Genomic DNA, 19,204 nt, shown 5'->3' with positions numbered 1-19,204 from the left:
AGCACTTTGCAACCACATCACCCGACAATAATTCAAGTGAAAACAGAACGGAGGCTCAAAAAGAACAAGGAGAGTGCTCGAGCTTACCGACCTGTGTTGTGTCGGGGTCGGCGGGGGGATCTCCCGCGACGGCCTTGCTGCTGCTTGGGCTCTGCTTCCCGCAGGACTCGCCGCCTAGCAACTCCTCCGCAGGCAGGCTGGGCGGCGGCAGCCAAGCGGCCCCGGTCAGGGCGCGGCCCGGAGCCACGCACAGGTTGTAGGAGTAGGGCAAGGTGCCCTCGCAGAAGTCGGCCGGGAAGGCGGCGCCCGCCAGAGACAAGCGCTGCGCGCCCAGGCAGCGCAGGACGGCGGGCGGCCCGGCCCTCCGCAGCCGCGCCAGCAGGGCCAGCCCCAGGCTGAGCAGGAAGAGCGCCGAGAGCAGAGCCAGCGCCAGCACCAGGTAGAACTGCAGCTCGGCCGGCGAGTCGGCGCCCGCCGGCCGCTCGCTCAGCTCCGGCAGCGCCTCCTGCAAGCTCTCGGCCAGCACCACGTGCAGCGTGGCCGTGGCCGACAGCGCCGGCTGCCCGTGGTCCTTCACCAGCGCCACCAGGCGCTGCTTGGCCGCGTCGCGCTCCGACACGGCCCGCGCCGTGCGCACCTCGCCGTTGTGCAGCCCCAGGCGGAAGAGCGCCGGCTCCGGCGCCTGCAGCAGCTCGTACGACAGCCAGGCGTTGCGCCCCGCGTCCGCGTCCACCGCCACCACCTTGGCCACCAGGTAGCCCACCTCGGCCGAGCGCGGCACCACCTCGAAGGGCGGCGCCTCGCCTGCTGCTGCCGCTGCCGTCGGCCACAGCACCCGCGGCGTGTTGTCGTTGCGGTCCAGCACGAAGATGCGCACCGTGGCCGTCGAGCTGCGCGCCGGCACCCCGCCGTCCTGCGCCCGCACCGTCACCGTGAACTCGCGGCACTGCTCGTAGTCCAAGGAGCGCTGCGCGTACACCGCGCCGCTCTGCGCCTCCACCGACACCGGCGGCGCTACCGAGCCGGCGCTGCCGCCCTCCAGCCAGTAGCTGATGCGCCCGTTGGCGCCCGCGTCCGCGTCCCGTGCCTGCACGCGCAGCACCGACGCTCCCGCCGCGTTGTTCTCGGCCACGTAGGCGCTGTACACCTCCTCCTCGAACACTGGTGCGTTGTCGTTCACGTCCGACACCTCCAGCACTAGCGCTGCTTGGCTCGACAGCGGTGGGCTGCCCCGGTCCGTGCCAGTGATGGTAATGTTGTAGCCAGAGACGGTTTCTCTATCCAGCTCACTGGCTGTTATTAGTTTATAAGTGTTCTCTGATGAAGATTCAAGTTTGAAAGGCAAATCCCCATCGATGCTACAACTTACTGCTCCGTTATCCCCCGAGTCTCTATCACGCACGTTGATCACAGCTACAACAGTGCTTGGGATAGAGTCTTCTGGTACCGGGTTCAAGATAGGCAGGAGAGAAATGATTGGTGCATTGTCGTTCACGTCTAGAATGTCAATGTGCACTTTGGCTTGAGCACTCAGCCCGCCCCCGTCCTTGCCTTCAACGGTCGCTTCATAATGTTTCCCTTCTTCATAATCTAAGCGGCCTGTAACCTTCACATCCCCTGTCCTGGGGTCCAGACTGAAGAGCTGTCGAGCACTGTTGGCGATGTCACTGAAGGAGTAGGTAATTTCTGCATTTGTGCCTTCGTCGCTATCAGTAGCTTTCACCTGAAAAGCTAAGGAGCCCTCTGGCAGGTTTTCCAGCAGCCGAACCTTGTAGATCTGTTTGGTGAATACTGGTGTGTTGTCATTTGCGTCGGTCACGTTAATCTTAATCTGGACTGTCCCGGATCGGACTGGATCCCCACCATCCATTGCTGTCAGTATCAGGTGGTGATTTCTCTGCTTTTCTCGGTCTAAGCTTTTCTGCAGCACTAATTCCGGCTGTTTTGTCCCATCAGAACTCTCCTTCACTACAAGGGAGAAGAGCGGGTTGGGGGTAAGTTGGTAGTTTTGTAATGAGTTCGTCCCAATGTCAGGGTCTCTTCCACTGCCCAGGAGGAATCTGGTTCCAGGACGGGTGGACTCAACCATTTCTATGGCAACAATTTCTCTGTCAAACTGGGGCGCATTATCATTGATATCTTCAATGGTAATACTCACATGAAATATATTGAAAGGGTTTTCCACGACTGCCTCCAAAGTAAAAACACAGGGCGACACGGCCCCGCAGATGCCTTCTCGGTCTATCCTCTCGTTTACTCGCAGATTTGTGCTGTCTTCACCGAGAGTGAAGTATCGCATTTCGTCACCAGAGACTATCCGCAGTTTACGTGCCGGTAGCTCTGCCGGGCTCAGTCCCAGGTCCCGCGCCAGCGGCCCCACCAGCGAGCCTTTGCCCAGTTCCTCAGGGATGGCGTAGCGGATCGGCTCCGGTACCGCCCTGCAGCACACCGGCAGCAGCAGTGCGAATAGCGTGACCCTTCCGGCTGCTGCCCAGCTCTGTCCTGCCGGCCGAACCTCCATTCTCTGCTTTGCTGAAGCGTATTCTGCAGATTATTTATAATTAGGTTTTCCGAGCAGCTGAATCAGTGCTGAGAGGCACAAAATACATGAAATCCGTGTTGCTGGTGGGAAGACGGGCTGTGTTCGGGCAGTTCCTGCTCTCCTCTCCTCTTCGCTCGGCGCGGAACCGCACTGCGCGGGCGCCGGGGATGGGGAAGGGCGGAACGGCTTCTCCGCCTTGGCCAACAGTGACACCCTGAGTTCAATCCCGAGAACCGCAGCGCCCGAAAGGAAAACAGCCTGAAAGTCCTGATACGTACGTTCTCAAACTGCTGTCACTGTGGGGTACGAAAGTATAGATGTTATCACCGGCGTAAACCAGAAAGCTTATATATGTGCTGAAATTTGGCACCTCGGATTTCCCGTTGTCTAAATTCCTTACACCTGCAAGCATTCTACAAGACAAATCATCCCACATTGCTCGGAGGATATGGCTCCGGTTCTCCATTTCTTCTTCACAGTGATTTTAGGGTGATGCGTTAGCGTGTTCCCGCTGCCATCTCCTCACCAGCGTGAGAGCAACGGCAGGACAGGCCCAGCGCTTAAACACTGCTCGTAGACAGTGGGTTTTTTCGTAACTGGGAAATTCTCCATAACTGGGAAATCTCGAGCTAGCATTTACCTTTCTGCTTGAAATGTTGATCGCTGATGGACAAGCAAAGCCGGGAGTCCAAAATACTGAGACAACCACACAGCAGTCACATTACACTTACCATATCCCATCTCTTTCATCCTTCAAAATCCAGCATTGTTGTGTCATACAAGCAAACCTGGATTTATTTTTTCTGTACCTCTGACAAATCTCCTAAGATGGCCGTTACTGCAGAAAGTCTCAAACCTTAAGAATATGTTCCATCTAATGTCGACAGCTTGAACAAACTAAGAGAAAATGGACGGATCCCTCATGGCTTTTGTATCCCACCAGTACATTAAATCTTTGCCTCTCTATTGTGAAGAAAAAAGAAGGCCTGAAGGAAGTATCACTGCAGGTCCTTATGTGGAAGATGAGGAAAGGTTAGAAAACTCTCCATGCTACTTACCTGGAGAAACAGGTCTAGGATATACACCATCACTGTGCCTCGATAGATACCAACGTGAAGACATCCTCCTCTTCTTAGTTAGTTGTTATTAGAAAAAATGTTTTCCTGCTAACTCTAGACTAATTCATGCAATGGAGGATAATTTATTTTCCCCCAGCTGTACCTAGGCACAACTCAGGGGATCACAGGCTGGAAGAGACCTCCAGAGATCATCGAGTCCAACCCAGAGGGAGAGCAGGACCATAGAATCTAGCACAGGTCGCACAGGAATGCATCCAGATGGGTCTTGAAAGTCTCCAGAGAAAGAGACTCCACAACCTCTCTGGGGAGCCTGTTCCAGTGCTCTGTGACCCTCACAGTGAAGAAGTTCCTCCTCATGTTAAGGTGGGATCCTTTGTTGTAGTTTATATCCATTACCCCTTATCCTATCATATGGATAAATCCAGGGATAAATAGAAACACCTAACACACACTGAAGCACACTCCACTTCACTCTTTTAATGTGCAGACTGTCTCCTACTTCCAGGATCTCTTTTTCTTACCTTGTACCCAAGTCTGCTGACATGGAACAATTAAGTCCCAGGAGGATGCAGTTAAGAACCAGCCTGCATCCTACAGCATTTGAGTAGAAAAGGGTAAACAGCACAAGGTCAGTTAATTTGCAGCATAAGGTTATATCTCAGCTTACATTCCTACCACACAAAAAGTGCATCTGTACAAAGCCACAATATTTTGGCAAACTCTGGGATGAGCACAAAAAAGGTTGTCCGTGATGAACAGTCATAATAGAGGCAAGCAGGTTCTGGGACAGCCTGTTTTGTAGGCAAGCAGGTTCAGGGGTAGCCTGTTTGGTAGATGTACTTTCAGAATAGAGTGGCATCTTTGGCAGGAAAAAAAAATGGTCTCGGATTATATGGAAACCAAAGAGTAACATATTTTATAATCTCAGATTAAGTCACATTCTGAAATTAGACACACACAGACAGGCTGTGATGAATCATACTTTGTTGGAAAATATTTTTTAACTTATATGATAATTAATATACTCTATTTTTGATGTCTGTACACCTTATAGATTAATCCATTTGTACTGAATTCAAAGGCTGAGTCACAAAATGCAGCAGTAAGAGAAAACTCGTCGAGATATCAGTGGAATTTTTCACCATGTAATAAGGATAAATTCCTAGAACTTTGAGTGTCCTTAAGTGGGGTTGATTATTTCATTTGTTGAAGGTGGGCTTCCAAGTAATGTGAGACTACACAAAAGGTGGCTTTTAGGCTATGATGTTGCCCAATTACATCAAGATCTGAGGGCTGATACAGGGGTTGGCAATGAAATTCTGGGAACTAGGGAACAGAAACTATAAAGTCATAGAATTGTTTAGGTTGGAGGGACCCTTAAAGGTTGGAAGTGACCCTTAAAAGTCAGTCTTGTCCAACGCCCCAAGAGTAAGAAGGGACATCCTCAATGAGATCGGACTGCTGGGAGCCCTGTTCAACCTGTCCTGGAATGCTTGTGGGTATGGAGCATCCAATACCTCTCTGCAACCTGTACCAGTGCCTCACCAGACTCAGTGTGTAATGTTTCTTTCTTCTGTCTAGTCTGGATCTCCTGTCCTTTAGTTTAAATCCATCACCCGTTGTCCTGTCACAAGACACCACAACGGAACCTTGTAGTTTTGGAGAAAACTAGTTACATTCAACTGCCCAGCTGGTAGAGAAGATGACACATAAAACACACAGAGCAGACTTCGCACATATTTTAGGAGGTGACATTCATGAGCTGGTGACCATTGCAAAACGTGATTTCCAAGGCTGCAACCATTTTGGAAAGTCTGTGTCTACCATAAGCATCTTATGCACCATGTTCACAAAAGGACATTAAAAAAAAAAAAAAATCAACGTACCTGAAGGGAAACTTGGTCAGCATTCTCGGCAACGTGATCTCCCGTAGGCACTAGGTCACCCGATGTTTCAGAGGGCAGAGGGCGGGCAGGGAGGGTGTCGCAGCAGCTGCCGGGCGACAAGCGGAGCTGGCTCTTGCGTGAATCGGCGGTGAGTGACATCTCGTGTGAGTAGGAGCTCAGGAAGGCGCGGACGCCGTCGATGCCCACGAAGTGCGTGGCCGGGACGCCGCGCAAGGCACCGCCCGCAGGAGGAGGCAGCTGCGAGCGGCGCCACCGCCGCAGGCGCAGTGCCAGCAGCAGCAGGAGGAAGGCGAGGAAGAGGCAGGAGACGGCCGCCACGGCCAGCACCAGCCAGCGCGTCAGGCTGCCCGCCGCCTCGCCCGGCACCGCCGTCGCCGCCTCACTGCCCAGCTCGGCCAGCAGCTCGGCCACGCTCTCGGCCAGCACCACGGTCAGCGTGGCCGTGGCCGACAGCGCCGGCCGGCCGTGGTCCTTCACCAGCACCACCAGGCTCTGCCGGGCAGCGTCGCGGGCCAGCGGGAAGCGCGCAGTGCGCACCTCGCCGCTGTGCAGCCCGACGCGGAACAGCCCCGGCTCCGTCGCCTTGGCCAGCTCGTACGACAGCCACGCGTTCTGCCCCGCGTCCGCGTCCACCGCCACCACCTTGGCCACCAGCGCCCCGGGCTCCGACGACCGCGGCGCCAGCTCCACCCCCGACCAGCCACGGACACCGGACCCGGACACGCCCGCCGCCGGCGGGTACAGCACCTGCGGCGCGTTGTCGTTCTCGTCCACGATCACGATCCGCACCGACACGTTGCTGCTCAGCGCCGGCGAGCCGCCGTCCTCCGCCAGCACCCACAGCCCCACCTCGCGCACCTCCTCGTAGTCGAAGGAGCGCAGCGCGTACAGCGCGCCCGTCTCCGCCTGCACCGACACGTACGACGACAGCGCCGCGCCACGCACCCGCCCCTCGCCCAGACGGTACCGCACGCGCGCGTTCTGACCCCAGTCCGCGTCCCGCGCCCGCACCGTCAGCACCAGCGCGCCCGCCGCGTTGTTCTCGGGCAGCCGGGCGCTGTAGCTCGCCTCGCTGAACACCGGCGCGTTGTCGTTCACGTCCAGCACCCTGAGGTTCAGCACGGTGCTGCTCCACAGAGACGGCGACCCGCCGTCGGCCGCCCTTACTGTCACGTTGTACTCCGACACCTCCTCCCGGTCCAACTCCTTCGTCGTCACCACGCGGTAATAATCCTCAAACGACTTCTCCAGACGGAAAGGGACTCCCGCGTCCAGGGAGCATCGCACCTGGCCGTTGGCTCCCGAGTCCCGGTCCTGCACGTGCAGCAAGGCCATCACCGTCCCTGAAGGGGCGTCCTCAGAGATCTCGCTCAGAGTGGACTGCACCGAAATCTCGGGTACATTGTCGTTAACATCTGTCACAGTGATGGTGATTTTTGCCGTGTCAGAAAGGCCCTCACCGTCTTCTGCCTGTACCTCTAATTCGTAGAAGTCACGTTCCTCAAAGTCCAGGCTTCGCACCAGTTTGATTTCTCCCGTGTCAGAGTTCAACTGGAAAATCTGAGAGGCTTTCACAGCAACTGTTTGAAATGAGTATTTCACGTCCCCGTACACCCCGTCGTCGTTGTCGGTGGCCGTGACGGTGACGAGGGTGGAGCCCACAGGCACGTCCTCAGGCACACGCACCGTGTACTCTGCTGGGCTAAACACGGGCGCGTTGTCATTTGCATCCAGCACAACCACGAGGATCCGCGCCGTGCCCGTCCGCGACGGCTCCCCGCCGTCCCTCGCCCTCAGCAACAGCTCGTGAAACGCAGTCTCTTCCCGGTCCAGTGCCTTGGCCAGCACCAGCTCAGGACGGCGATAGCCGCCGGGTCCCGCCTGCACGTCCAGCGAGAAGTGCTCGTCGCCGCTCAGCTCATAGCTCAGGAGAGAATTTGGCCCTGCGTCCGGGTCGTGAGCCCTGGCCAGAGGAAACCGCGACCCTGGGGCTGTCGTCTCGCTCACTCTCACTTCTTTTTTTGCCTCTTGGAACTGGGGAGGGTTGTCGTTAACGTCCATGATCTCCACTTCGACTCCGTAAACTTTCATTTCTCCGTGCACTATCAGCTCACAGCGCAGCACACATTGCTGCTCACTCTCGCACAGCTGCTCCCTGTCTATCCTCTCCGCCGTCACCAAATGTCCCGTCTTTTCGTGCAGAGAGAAATACTGCGTCCTACCTTTGTCCAAAATGCGGACGCCGCTGTCACTGAACGTTGTCATCTGCAGCCCCAGATCCTTTGCCAAGTCGCCCACGAAGGATCCCTTGGGCATCTCCTCGGGCACTGAATAGCGCAGCTGTCCCGACGCCACCTCCCACGCCGCCAGCAGGACGCAGCACAGCAGGACCCATGCCCGCCGGACCCTGCACCCCCCTCTCTCCGCCATTGCAAAGCCCGGCAGCAGCTGCCTGCTCGTCTCTCCTCTCACCGGCTCTGGCCTGTGGCTCAGCGTGCCGCCACGCTTCTCCTGCCACCCTTCTTCTGCTTCGGGTTCCTCCGAACAGCTCGGATCCTTCCCTACGCGGCGCAGCGGGTTAGAACTGGACCGCAGGCTGGCTGTCTCTCTGCGGTATTCTGAAAGTCGCCGCCCGACTGCCGGCCCACCGTGAGCCGACAGCGACACTCGCAGCCACAGACAAAATCTGCAGCCCTCTGGTGCTGGGAAACGGCTCCATCTGCAGCCCCGTCCTTGCGCTCGTCCCTGTTAACTGCGCTCCGGGACCGGTGTGTCTACAACAGCGTCTCTCTGACAAGTCCTGACACCGCACTGCTCGAGCCAGAAAAGACCTTCAAAATTCATCTAGTTCAATCCCTCTGCAGTGATCAGGTTGCTCAGAGCCCTGTCCAGTCTGACCTGGAATGGCTTTATGGAGCATCCTCCACTTTTATGGGTAACATGGGACAGTGTGTCTCCATACTCAGAGTCAAAAGTTTCCTCCTTGCATTTATTCTATATTGCCCCTCTTTTAGTTTAAAACCATCATCCCTTGTCATGTTACTAGAAACCTTATTAAAAATGCTATCTGCATCTTTCCTCTAAGCCCCATTTAAGTATTGAAAAATCACAACAAGGTCTCCCTGCATCCTTCTCTACACTGAATAACTTCAACTCTTTCAGCATTTCCTCACAGCAGAGTTATTTCATCCCTCTGATTGCTTTTGTGACCTCCTCTGGACCCACTCCAAAATTTCTATGTCTTTATTGTATTGAGGACTCCAGAGTTGGATAAAGTGCTCCAGGTGGCTTCCCAGTAGTGCTGGGTAGAGGGACAGAACTACCTCCCTTGATCACCTGTCTACACTTCTGGTGATGCAGACCAAGGCACAGTTAGCTTTCAAAGTTGCCATTACACACTGTGGATTTGTGTCCAAGCCCTTCTCCATATGGCTGCTCTCAGTCCCTTCATTTCCCCATCTGTGTTACCTCAAGATAAATGTAGAACCTTACATTTGGCATTGTTGAATATCATAACATTTGTGTGGGCCCACTTCCCAAAATGTGCCCAGGTCTCTCTGGGTGATATTCTGCTCCTCAGGCATGTCAACTACACCACACAGCTTGATGTCATCTGCAAATGTGCTGAGGGTGCACTCAATCTCACTGTCTTCTTGATGATGACATTAAGCAGCACTGGTCCCCATACAGATCCCTGAGAGGAAGCATGCATCACTGATCTTCATCTGAACCTTGAGCTGTTGATAGCTACTCTCTAGATATGGCCATCCAGCAACTTCCTTATCCACTGAATAGTCCAACCATTAAATCCCTATCTCTCCAGTTTAGAGGGGAAGTGACCTGTGACCAGGTCATGACCATTGAGCAGTACAAATAGATGCCCTTGTCCAGTGATGTAGTCACTTCATCAAGGAAGGCCACTAGGTTGGGCAGGAAGGTGAAGTCGTGCTGCCTGTCTTATGTCATCTATTCATGCCCTATGTGCCTTCCCAGACACAGAGGTGGGGTTGCCAGGTAGGTAGCTCTCAGGTTCCTCCTCTCCACTGTTTTTAGCAATGGATGTGATGTTTCTCTTTTTCCAGTTTCCAGGGACTTCACCTGACTGCCAGTACTTTTCAAATATCATGGACAGTATCCTGGCAACTACATCTACCCATTCCTCCAGGCTCTGGTGTGTCTTTTGTTGGGTACCATAGACTTACGTATGTTCACATTCAGCAGGTGGTCTCAGATATGCTGTGAGGGATTTCGTTCCTTCACACCCTGCCTTGAAGTCCATTCATTCAAGAGGTGTGGGAAGAGAGATTGCAAGGGAGGCAAAGTGTTGAGTACCTCAGCCTTCTCCTTGTGTGTTGTTATCATCTTGCCAGTCATGTTCATCAGGGAGGGTACACTTCCTTTGAACTTCCTTTTCAGACTGATATACCTGTAGAAACCTTTTCTCTTATTCTCTGTGTTCTTTTTTGAGTTCAGCACCAGCCACACCTTGGCCTTCCTGACCCCATCCCTGTACATTACACTAAGGATAATGTTCTTTTACTCTTCCCAGGACATCTGTCCCTGTTTTCATTGTTTGCATTTTCTTTTTGCCCTTTAGTTTGACCAGTAGTTCTCAATTCAGCCAGGCTGGTCTTTTCGTTTCTTCACCTGATTTCTTACACCTGGAGATCAAGAGCTCTTATGCTCCTTGGAAAGCATGCTTAAAGATCTGCTAGCTCAGTTCTGTTTCCTTGTCCCTGAAGGCAGTTTCCAGGGGGTCCTATCAACCAAGTCCTTCAATACCTGAAGGTTTGCTTTCCTAAGATTCAGGGTTGAGACTTTACTCTTTGTCTTAATCACATCTTTCAGAACTATGAACTCCACCACTGCAGCCTAGGCTGCCTTCAGTCTTGACACCTCTGATTAGCTCTCTTGCATTGGTAACTAACAGGACCAGAAAAGTATCTGTTAGGGCTGTCTAATACCTGGCCTAAAAAGTTACCCTTCCTAAACAGCACTTCTGATAAGCCCCTCAGGAAAGCTCAGTGTATATTTGAACTCTCCAACATAGGAAACAATATCCCCCCTTTTAACAATATGTGAAAAATTAATACACCATCTAAATCAGACACCTGGACCCTTGAGCTGGAATGACCCAAGAAGGAGCTACTTTACAGCAGGAGGTGCAAGTTTCTTGTCAACTTAGTAAGAGAGACACATTGACTCTTGAAGATGCTCACACTGTAGGAACAGATAAGCATAGATAATCCTACATTCCTTTTAGTAAGGAGAATCCAGAGTAGTGCAGCTTCACCCAGGACTCCAGACACTCACAGCATGCCATGAAGACTCCATTTCAGGTATTCAGATGATTTTTGGACCTTTCTGTAAGACAGAAATTCTATTCCTTGTTTCTGGTGCCACAGTAAAAGAAGTTTCCATGTGGAGTTCTTGCTCTCAGATGCCTTTTTTATCAGTAGCAAGCTGGTGCTTCCTGCAGACTATTTATTTTATCCTGCAGACCAGGGATTTATGCAGCACGACATAGCACAGAACAGGACAGAACACAGGCCTGTGCCTTCCCAGGTTAGCTGGACCAGCAGATCACTTAGTCTGCTGTACAATGGTCTTCTGACCAGCATTACTACAGAAGCCTGTCTTCAGGACTGAAACTGTTCTTAGGGCGTTGCAGAAAGGACATCTGTAATCCTCTGGATTTCCTGAGAGTGAGTCTTCACCTTAGTAGTAGGTTTCACCCACCAATTGCCCACCCAATTCACCCACCAATAGGTCACACTGGAATAGTTCCCCAAGGGAACATGCATGGTGTCTTTGAACCACCAACTCCCCAAAACATTTGGAATCAAACCAGTTTGCTCTTGGGAGCACTGGAAAGGTCATTCCATCTACCTTAATGCTTTGCAGAGGCTTTTTGCACACAGGACTCCTGTTATGGCCCTGAATGCACTACAGGCCTCACCACCAACCCAATGGAATGGTCCCTCTTACCTCACCTGAGAGACAGCAAGAGAGAAAGAATTCCAATCTGTTTCAGGACATTCAGAGAGCTTTCCCAGAAACAACATCTCTACAAAGACCACTGGGTCCACACAAGGCCTTCAGGTGTTCTCTTTATTTCACTTTCACACACAGGGGATCCTGATTTCCAGTATTACACTTTGGAACTGCATTACAACAGTGTGAGGGTTTCCCAATATTCTGTGCCACATGCAGATTCAAACACTCTGTTGATACACCTGAGGTATCAATCCTGAAGAGGAACTAGTAAGACAAGGCTCAAAGACAGTTGACAGCTCACAAAGAGAAAGGGGGAAAAGGAGAATGCAAATGCTCTACCACAAACTCAGCAAATCATATTGAGTCAACTTTTCCAGTCCTGTCAAGAAGACTCTGAATTCAGGATCAACAAAATGGCCCTTTTCCCACATTTGTTTCAATTCTACCTTTGGAAAATGCTTTCTGAATGTACTTTTGGAGTTTCTTTACAATGCACCCAAAGACAATGAACTTGTTTTCACAACTCTCTACAGCTGCAACCCATCCCAATATCATTAGTGCTGCTATATTTTGAGGTAATAGTCAGAAATTAGCCTGTAAAAAAAATCACTTATGAGCCAGATGAGGATCTTGTGCATTTTGCTGCTCTTCCCTAGAGAAAATGAGACTCAGAAAGCCTGCCTGCTGAGCTGGGGTCGAAGCATTGCAATGGCTTGGTAAGAGCAACTCTCTGCTTAATGAAGAAGCCTTTGTGCAGACACACAATGCTTGTATGGACAGAGTGAGCAGAAGGCAAAACACACAGAGACCACACATTTCAGATAGAGACATCCAGAACCCAGAGAATAAAGAGGCCCACACTTGCACCTTGTTTTAATTCAGTGCTCACAACTTCCTTGCTTTCCTGAATTGCAATGAGGGCTCTGTGCCCTTCAGTGAACATGTGATTTGTTTGTCTGAACTTGTCATTGAATCACACAGCACAAGCTAAGAGGTCCAGGGTCTTGTCTGAGGGCAAGTGAAAGAAGAAATTAGGTGGAGCACCTGGAACTAAACTCACTCTTGAGGCACTTCAAAATTGTGTGTAAGAGAGCTGAAATGTATCATTGCCTGAGTGAGGGAGCCTTTAATTTGTTTGGTTTTGTTTTGGTGAAGACAGCCTTTCTTCTGACTTAAAATATAAGTATGATAAGTGATGCCAAATGCAGATTTACTCTGGAGGGATCATATCCACATGTTGTAGCCTGGATACCTTCTTCTTCTAAGCCATAAAGCCTCTGCTGTGCTGACTTCATGCTAGCAAAAGGAAACACTACTGAACTTTTCCAGAGAGAGCATCCCAGGGTTATCTTGTGCCATGTCCTCTGTAGTGACAGGGCCACAGGGGAAACCTTGTTCATCAGTGCCACCACCCATGCCACAGTGGTGCTGTGGCAGGGTGAGCAAGGTAGGCTTCAAGAACTTGGACTACCTGTTCCCAAGCCCATTGTGATCCTGATCTCATAGCAACAGACATAGGGCAGGGTCCTTGCCAAGGCTTCAGTACCAGGCTGCTCTGCAAGTTGCCAGCACCATAAAGCACATGTCCACACTTATGCTTCTTTTGCATACATACCTTGCAAGCGACAAAGGCTGCTGTGGACATGAGAAAGAGGAATGAGATGAAGGCCAATTAGATGATCAAATATGTTGTCAGGGAGTCTCCTCCTGCTCTTGAGGACTGCCTTCCTCTATATATTCTGACAACTGCACCCTTGCTGGGCTAAGTAGAACTTCATATATTTTATACTGATGTTGGTACCAGTTTTGTTATTTCATTAAATCAGTTTTCATTTTAAACTGTGAGTCTCCTTTAACAAATTCTCCTTCTCAGCTGGGGAGGAGTCATTGGTTGGTAAAGCAACTGCTACAATTTAACCTCACATATGGGCTAAACACGAAAGCCTGTTAATAAGGAACTCCTTGGCAAGGCAAGCAACACTAGTTCTGGCCTAATATTGACCAGATTGCAGAAAATTAAGTAATTATTAGAGAGACATCATAGAAAAAAGCATGGGAGATGTAGGAAAATATTCCCTTGAAGATTTGCTTCCAGTGTTCAATCTTTCCCTTAAGATTCAGAAGCAGGAGCTGTCTCACAAACATGCATCAAGTCTCAGTATAATTAGCAAGCAACACAGTCCTCCTCCATCCATGTCACAATTACAAGCTACCTATATGAATAAAATAGTATCCAAGATAAGAGGGGATTTTGCTCTCTCAGAGAAGGCTTCTACCTCCCTGGTCCTTTCTTAGTAGCTGTTTGGTCTTCTCGGTCACTTTTCTGTGAGGACATTAGCCAGTGAGGAAAAAGAACCTTGTCTTTCTCCTCTCTTACTGATGGGTGAGCCAATGGCTTTGATCAGAAGTGACATTTAGGTCCACCCTTATGTTTGCAGGACAGGCTGCTTTGGCTGTGTCTTCAGCAAGGGGAGCCTGCAAAGAAGAAAGAGGAGAGAGAGGTTATCATTTGGGTGTGGAAAGTAAGCAGGCAGCAGAAGGCATCAACAGAGAAAATATGAAGTCAGAAACCACCCTTCACTGTGGACGTCACAAAGGCATTCCTGCAAAGTTTTCTTGAGTCAGAAGGTGTAATTTAAGAGCAAAAAATAACCCCCCATTTTTAATAAACAGTAAATGCAAAGGGCATGTTGGATATGAGTGACTTCAAGTTCATGGCAGCACAGGGAACAGTTGAGGCTACTGGGTCAGGAGGTTGCTATTTAATGCCTGGATACCACCTTTTCTGGGCCAGATAATGACTGTTATTTATTAAAATTATTTATTAGAATTTAATGGTAAAGGACCCCATCTCCATGGCCTCCAGCAGCTTCTCAGACAGCTTGAGTTCAGACAGCACCTAACCTGCTTAACCTCTTTGGACATCACTGAGCAGTAGGGCTTTAAAGCAGTGTTGTAAAGCAGTGAAGTAACACCATTGGGCCTGCATTCACTGCTGCTTTCAGGAGTAAGTTTCACAAGAAGTGTTGCTGTTCCTACACTGGAACTGTAAGAATTCTCCTCATTGCATGAACACAATCCACTGTGGTGGCTCAAAAATCTGTACCTGATCATCATCCCCCCATGTTTAAGCTGAATCCCTTTGTCTAAGAATGGTACTCAGGGCATAAAGATGGATGCAGGGGACAAGGTTAAAAAGCACTTGGAAGAGTAGCCGAGTTCTGCTCGACCCTCTTGACAGCTGCTCACTAGCCACTCTGACACCCGTTCTACCCCCCCCCCCAACCTCCCCCCCCCCCCTTCCTGTGTCTCTGGATCCTTCTCACTGGATCCCTCTACACAATTGAGAATCATTCTGGCAGGGTGGAAAATACCAATCATATGTTGCTCGCTTTTTTCTCCACCTCACCTCGCATCCACTCCCATTCCTCACCTCTGCAGGCTGGTTGTCTCGTTGCCCGAGGCTGGCTGCCTCCTGCGAGCACATCGAGTTCCGCTGTGAGGCAGCGCCGGGCGGCATCCCGGCAGGGAAGCAGGGCAAGAGCGGACCGAGGAAGTGAAAGTCGCTGCTCAGGGTGCCGGTGGCCAAGCACACGTCGTACACAAGGCTGCGGGGCAGGGAGCCTGCGTCGCTCTCGGCGACAGCCGTCGGGAAGGTGGGCAAGGGCTCGTCGTGTTTGCGCCTGTCCCGCCGCAGCTTCATGAGCAGGGCAGCCAGGCCGGTGGCCAGGCAGAGCGCGGAGACGCAGGCCAGGCAGGCGATGAGGTAGAGAGTGAGCGTGTCGTCGGGCTCGGCGGGCGGCGCGTCCTGGCTGAGGCGCACATGGGCGTCGGAGAAGTCGTGGAGCAGGGCGACGGCGAGGGTGGCGCTGGCCGAGCGCGGCGGCTGGCCGCGGTCTCGCACGAGCACGACGAGCCTGTGTCGGGGCGCGTCGCGCTCGGCCACGGCCCGCGCCGTGCGCAGCTCGCCGCTGTGCAGCCCGAGGCGGAAGAGCCCCGGCTCCGTGGCCTTGGCCAGCTCGTAGGACAGCCAGGCGTTCTGCCCCGCGTCCGCGTCCACCGCCACCACCTTGGCCACCAGGTAGCCTGCCGGCGCCCAGCGCGGCACCAGCTCGCCCGCGCCCGCGCCGCTCTCGGCACCAGGGTGCAGCACCACCGGCGCGTTGTCGTTCTCGTCGCGCACCAGCACGCGCAGCAGCGCCCGCGCGCTCAGCGCCGGCCAGCCGCCGTCGGCCGCGCTCACCCACACCTCCAAGGCGCGCACCCGCTCGTAGTCCAGCGAGCGCACCACGTACACGTCGCCGCTCTCCGAGCTCACCGACACCGCCGGCTGCTCCTCGCCCTCCTCACGCACCAGCGCGTACTGCACGCGCGCGTTGCTGCCCGCGTCCGCGTCGCTGGCCTGCACGCTGCCGATGCGCACCATGGGGCTGTTGTTCTCCGTCACCCACATGCTGTAGAGCTCCTGGCTGAAGGCGGGGGCGTTGTCGTTCACGTCCGACACCTGCACCCACAGGCTCTGCCGAGAGCTCAGGCGCCGCGGGCCCCAGTCCGTCGCTCGGATGCTGATGTTATACTCTGCCGTCGTCTCCCTATCCAGCGCCGCGTTGGTTCTCAGCTCGTAGAAATTGCCGAAGGTGGGGGTGAGAGTGAAGGGCAAGTCCCCATCGATGGTGCACTCTATCCTGCCATTGTCTCCGGCATCCCGATCCCGCACGCTGAAGAGAGCCACCAGGGTGCGTGGCGGAGCGTCTTCGGGAATGGAGGCAGTGTGTGAGGTCAGTTGTATCTCTGGGGCGTTGTCGTTCACATCCATGACTTCAACCTGCACTTTGCAATGAGCAGACAGACCCCCGCCGTCAGTGGCTGTCAGCGTCAGCTTGTGTTTTTTCGTATCCTCAAAGTCCAGGTTGCCTGCTACCCGAATCTCTCCCGTGTCAGGGTTCAAATCGAAGAGCTGTCGGGACTCTTCCGGTGTCTGGGTGAAGGCGTACTGCACTTTCCCATTGGACCCTTCGTCGGGATCTGTGGCCACCACTCTGACCACCAGTTGCCCTGGGGGGCTGTTCTCAGGTAGACGCACCTCGTAGACCTTCTGACTGAACGTTGGGGTGTTATCATTGGCATCCAGCACCACGATCCGTATCTGAACCGTGCCTGACCTAGGCGGCGTGCCTCCGTCGGTGGCGGTAAGTTGTAAAGTCAGCTCTTGCTTCTCTTCGCGGTCCAGAGGCCGCTCTAGGACGAGCTCTACTCCAATTTCCTCTGTTCCGAGATCAAGGGAGAAATGTGAACGGGAGTCTAGGCTGTAGCTCTGCAAACCATTGGTTCCCACGTCTTTGTCCTGGGCATTTTCTACAGGGAAACGATACCCCGGAACTGTCGTCTCAGGAATCTTTAAAACCATCTCCTTCTCTGGGAACACAGGGGAGTTGTCATTCACGTCAACAACCTCCACCTCCCCTCGGATCAGCTGCAAAGGATTGTCAAGGAAGAGTGTAAAGAAGAGCGTGCAGGTCTCGCTCTGAGGACAGATCTCCTCTCGGTCCAGAGACTCCTTGGCCGTCAGCACTCCGGTGCTCGGGTTGAGGCGGAAAAGCTGCTGGTTCCCCTCGGACACAACGCGCGCCTTGCGAGCTGCCAGCTGGCTCGGAGCAAGCCCCAGGTCCTGGGCAATATTGCCCACAAAGGCGTCCCTCTCCATCTCCTCCGCCAGAGAATAGCGGAGGCTTTCGGCCCCGCTCTGCCACACGCAAACGCACAGAAGGAACAAGATCACTTGCCTGAGGCTGCTTCCGCTCCGTCTCCCGTTCCACGCTATTGCTTTCCACAATAGCCAGACAGCGTCCTCCCGGCTTGCCGGCATTTGCAAACAGCGTCCCAGGCAGAGCAGTGTTTGTCAGGAATGGAGGAGAAGGGCTTTTTGCAAGCCCCCGAGCAGCCCGGCTGCGTTCCACTCTGCCGTTCCCGAGCAGCTCAGTCGACTGCTTTTGTGTGCTGGTGCTGCAGCGCCGGGGCGGGCAGTGGAAGCTGCCGGTCCGTGGTCAACACCGCCACCCAGCGTCGGCAAAGGGAATGCTTCCTCTGTTTCCTGCCGGCGCTCCCGCCTTGGTCTTTGCTGCTTCCATATGTTCTCTCCTTGTCAAAGAGGAGGCAACTCGCTGGTTCCTGGAAATATCTCAAAAGCAAAGTCTTCCATATCACGCTAGTGCTCCCTTCTGTCGCCTGCTGACTCATACACACTACTTACGGTGTGTCACTCTCTGACACTTTTCCTGAAACTTGTCCCCAGCCTCACACAAACCCTGCACGTGCTTGCAGGTTTTGAAGGCACGCAGACCTTTCTCCTCCGACGTTATCACCTGATCTTAGAAATTATTCTAACTTTCCTGTAGTAAGAGGTCAAACCTGAACTCGTGTACCTGTGGAAAGGCTCACGGGCAACAGCTATTTCATAAGGGCAATGAAACAACTGAGAGAACTCATAAATTCACCCTCTGGGTACTAACAAGCAGGAGCTAATGGAGGCAATAGCAAAGAGCAGGGATCTAATTATATCCATGGACAGGCCACTAAAGGAACCATTCACATGCAAACTCCTAGAGGATGAATCAGAAACTTTCTAAACGATAAATTAAATACAACTAACAATCAAAATAAATGATCAGGAAGGACCATATAGGAAGGAGGAAACATTTCAAAGTGGTTGAGAAAGGTTCTGTGAATATGCAGAGTTTATGATTAGGTGATTACAGCCACGAGGATGATTAGGGGACTTGAGCATCTCCCCTGTGAAGAGAGACTGAGAGCCCTGGGGCTGTTTAATCTTGAGAAGACTAAGAGGGGATTTCATCAATGTGTATACATGTCTGAGGGGTTGGTGTCAAGTGGAGGGGGCCAAGCTCTTTTTGGTGGTGCGCAGTAATAAGACAAGGAACAACAGGTTCAAACTTGAACATTGAAGATTTCACCTCAACATGAGGAGAAACTTCTTTACAGTGAGGGTGACAGAGCTCTGAAACAGGCTGCTGTTGTGGAGGTTGTGGATTCTCCTCTGGAGACCTTCCAAACCCACCTGGATGCATTTCTGTGTGGACTACCCTAAGTGATCCTGCTTTGGCAGTGGGGTTGGACATGATGATCTCTTGAGGTCCCTTCCAACCTCTAATATACTGTGATACTTTGATTAGAGATAGGATCAAATCTAATCAAAAGGGAGCCTAAGAGGAACAACTGTGGGGACCCAGAGGTAGGATGGGAGAACAAAGGGACCTGGGTACAGCCTGTCAGTGTGAGCCAGGATCTGTGCCAGAAAACGGATAAAATCCCAGGGTAAGACCCTCATCATTGACCCTGAGGAAGGACTGACACCATGACTGCTCCTGCCCATCAAGCAGAGAGCTCCAGGAAATGCACACACAATGGACTGGATATTCACCCAGTTCACACAGTTGCCTCCAAGACCAATCTAACTATTACATAATGAAAAAAATGGGGGAGAAAAATCTATTTATAATATTATCAGGTATGTTGAATAAAACAAAATAAAGGCTGTTTGGGGTGAAAAAAAGTTCACTGTCAAATTAATTTTGTGATCACTTTAAATTGGGTTGAACTGAAACTTGTTTTGCTTAGTGGGATTGAATGTGCTGAGCATGAGAGACTGGAGGGATGACGTC

General features: G+C 52.4%; 3 protein-coding genes across 3 annotated transcripts in view; all 3 read right to left on the bottom strand.

The window, feature by feature from the left end:
* LOC104299838 (protocadherin gamma-C5-like) overlaps nt 1-2,661 on the bottom strand; it is a 202,516-nt gene extending 199,855 nt beyond the window's left edge. Inside the window, exon 1 of the mRNA XM_054168260.1 lies at nt 92-2,661. Within this exon, the coding sequence (XP_054024235.1) occupies nt 92-2,521 (2,430 nt within the window). The 5' untranslated portion in view covers nt 2,522-2,661. The remainder of the gene's footprint in view (nt 1-91) is intronic.
* Nucleotides 2,562-9,194, bottom strand: LOC128897970 (protocadherin gamma-A10-like). Its single transcript, XM_054168647.1, has 3 exons — nt 9,175-9,194; nt 5,508-7,935; nt 2,562-2,756 (listed from the first exon to the last, which is right to left on the bottom strand). The coding sequence occupies exons 1-3, from the start codon at nt 9,192-9,194 to the stop codon at nt 2,562-2,564; spliced, it is 2,643 nt and encodes an 880-aa protein (XP_054024622.1).
* A 4,704-nt stretch (nt 9,195-13,898) lies between these two features.
* On the bottom strand, nt 13,899-17,332 carry LOC128897969 (protocadherin beta-15-like). Its single transcript, XM_054168646.1, has 2 exons — nt 14,935-17,332; nt 13,899-14,000 (listed from the first exon to the last, which is right to left on the bottom strand). Exons 1-2 carry the CDS (start codon nt 17,227-17,229, stop codon nt 13,899-13,901), a joined length of 2,397 nt encoding a protein of 798 aa, XP_054024621.1. The 5' UTR covers nt 17,230-17,332.
* Between the last annotated feature and the right edge of the window lie 1,872 nt (nt 17,333-19,204).

The sequence above is a fragment of the Dryobates pubescens genome, chromosome 16 (genome assembly GCF_014839835.1).
Source record: "Dryobates pubescens isolate bDryPub1 chromosome 16, bDryPub1.pri, whole genome shotgun sequence".
Classification (NCBI taxonomy): domain Eukaryota; kingdom Metazoa; phylum Chordata; class Aves; order Piciformes; family Picidae; genus Dryobates; species Dryobates pubescens.
This window is presented reverse-complemented; position numbering and strand designations above follow the sequence as displayed.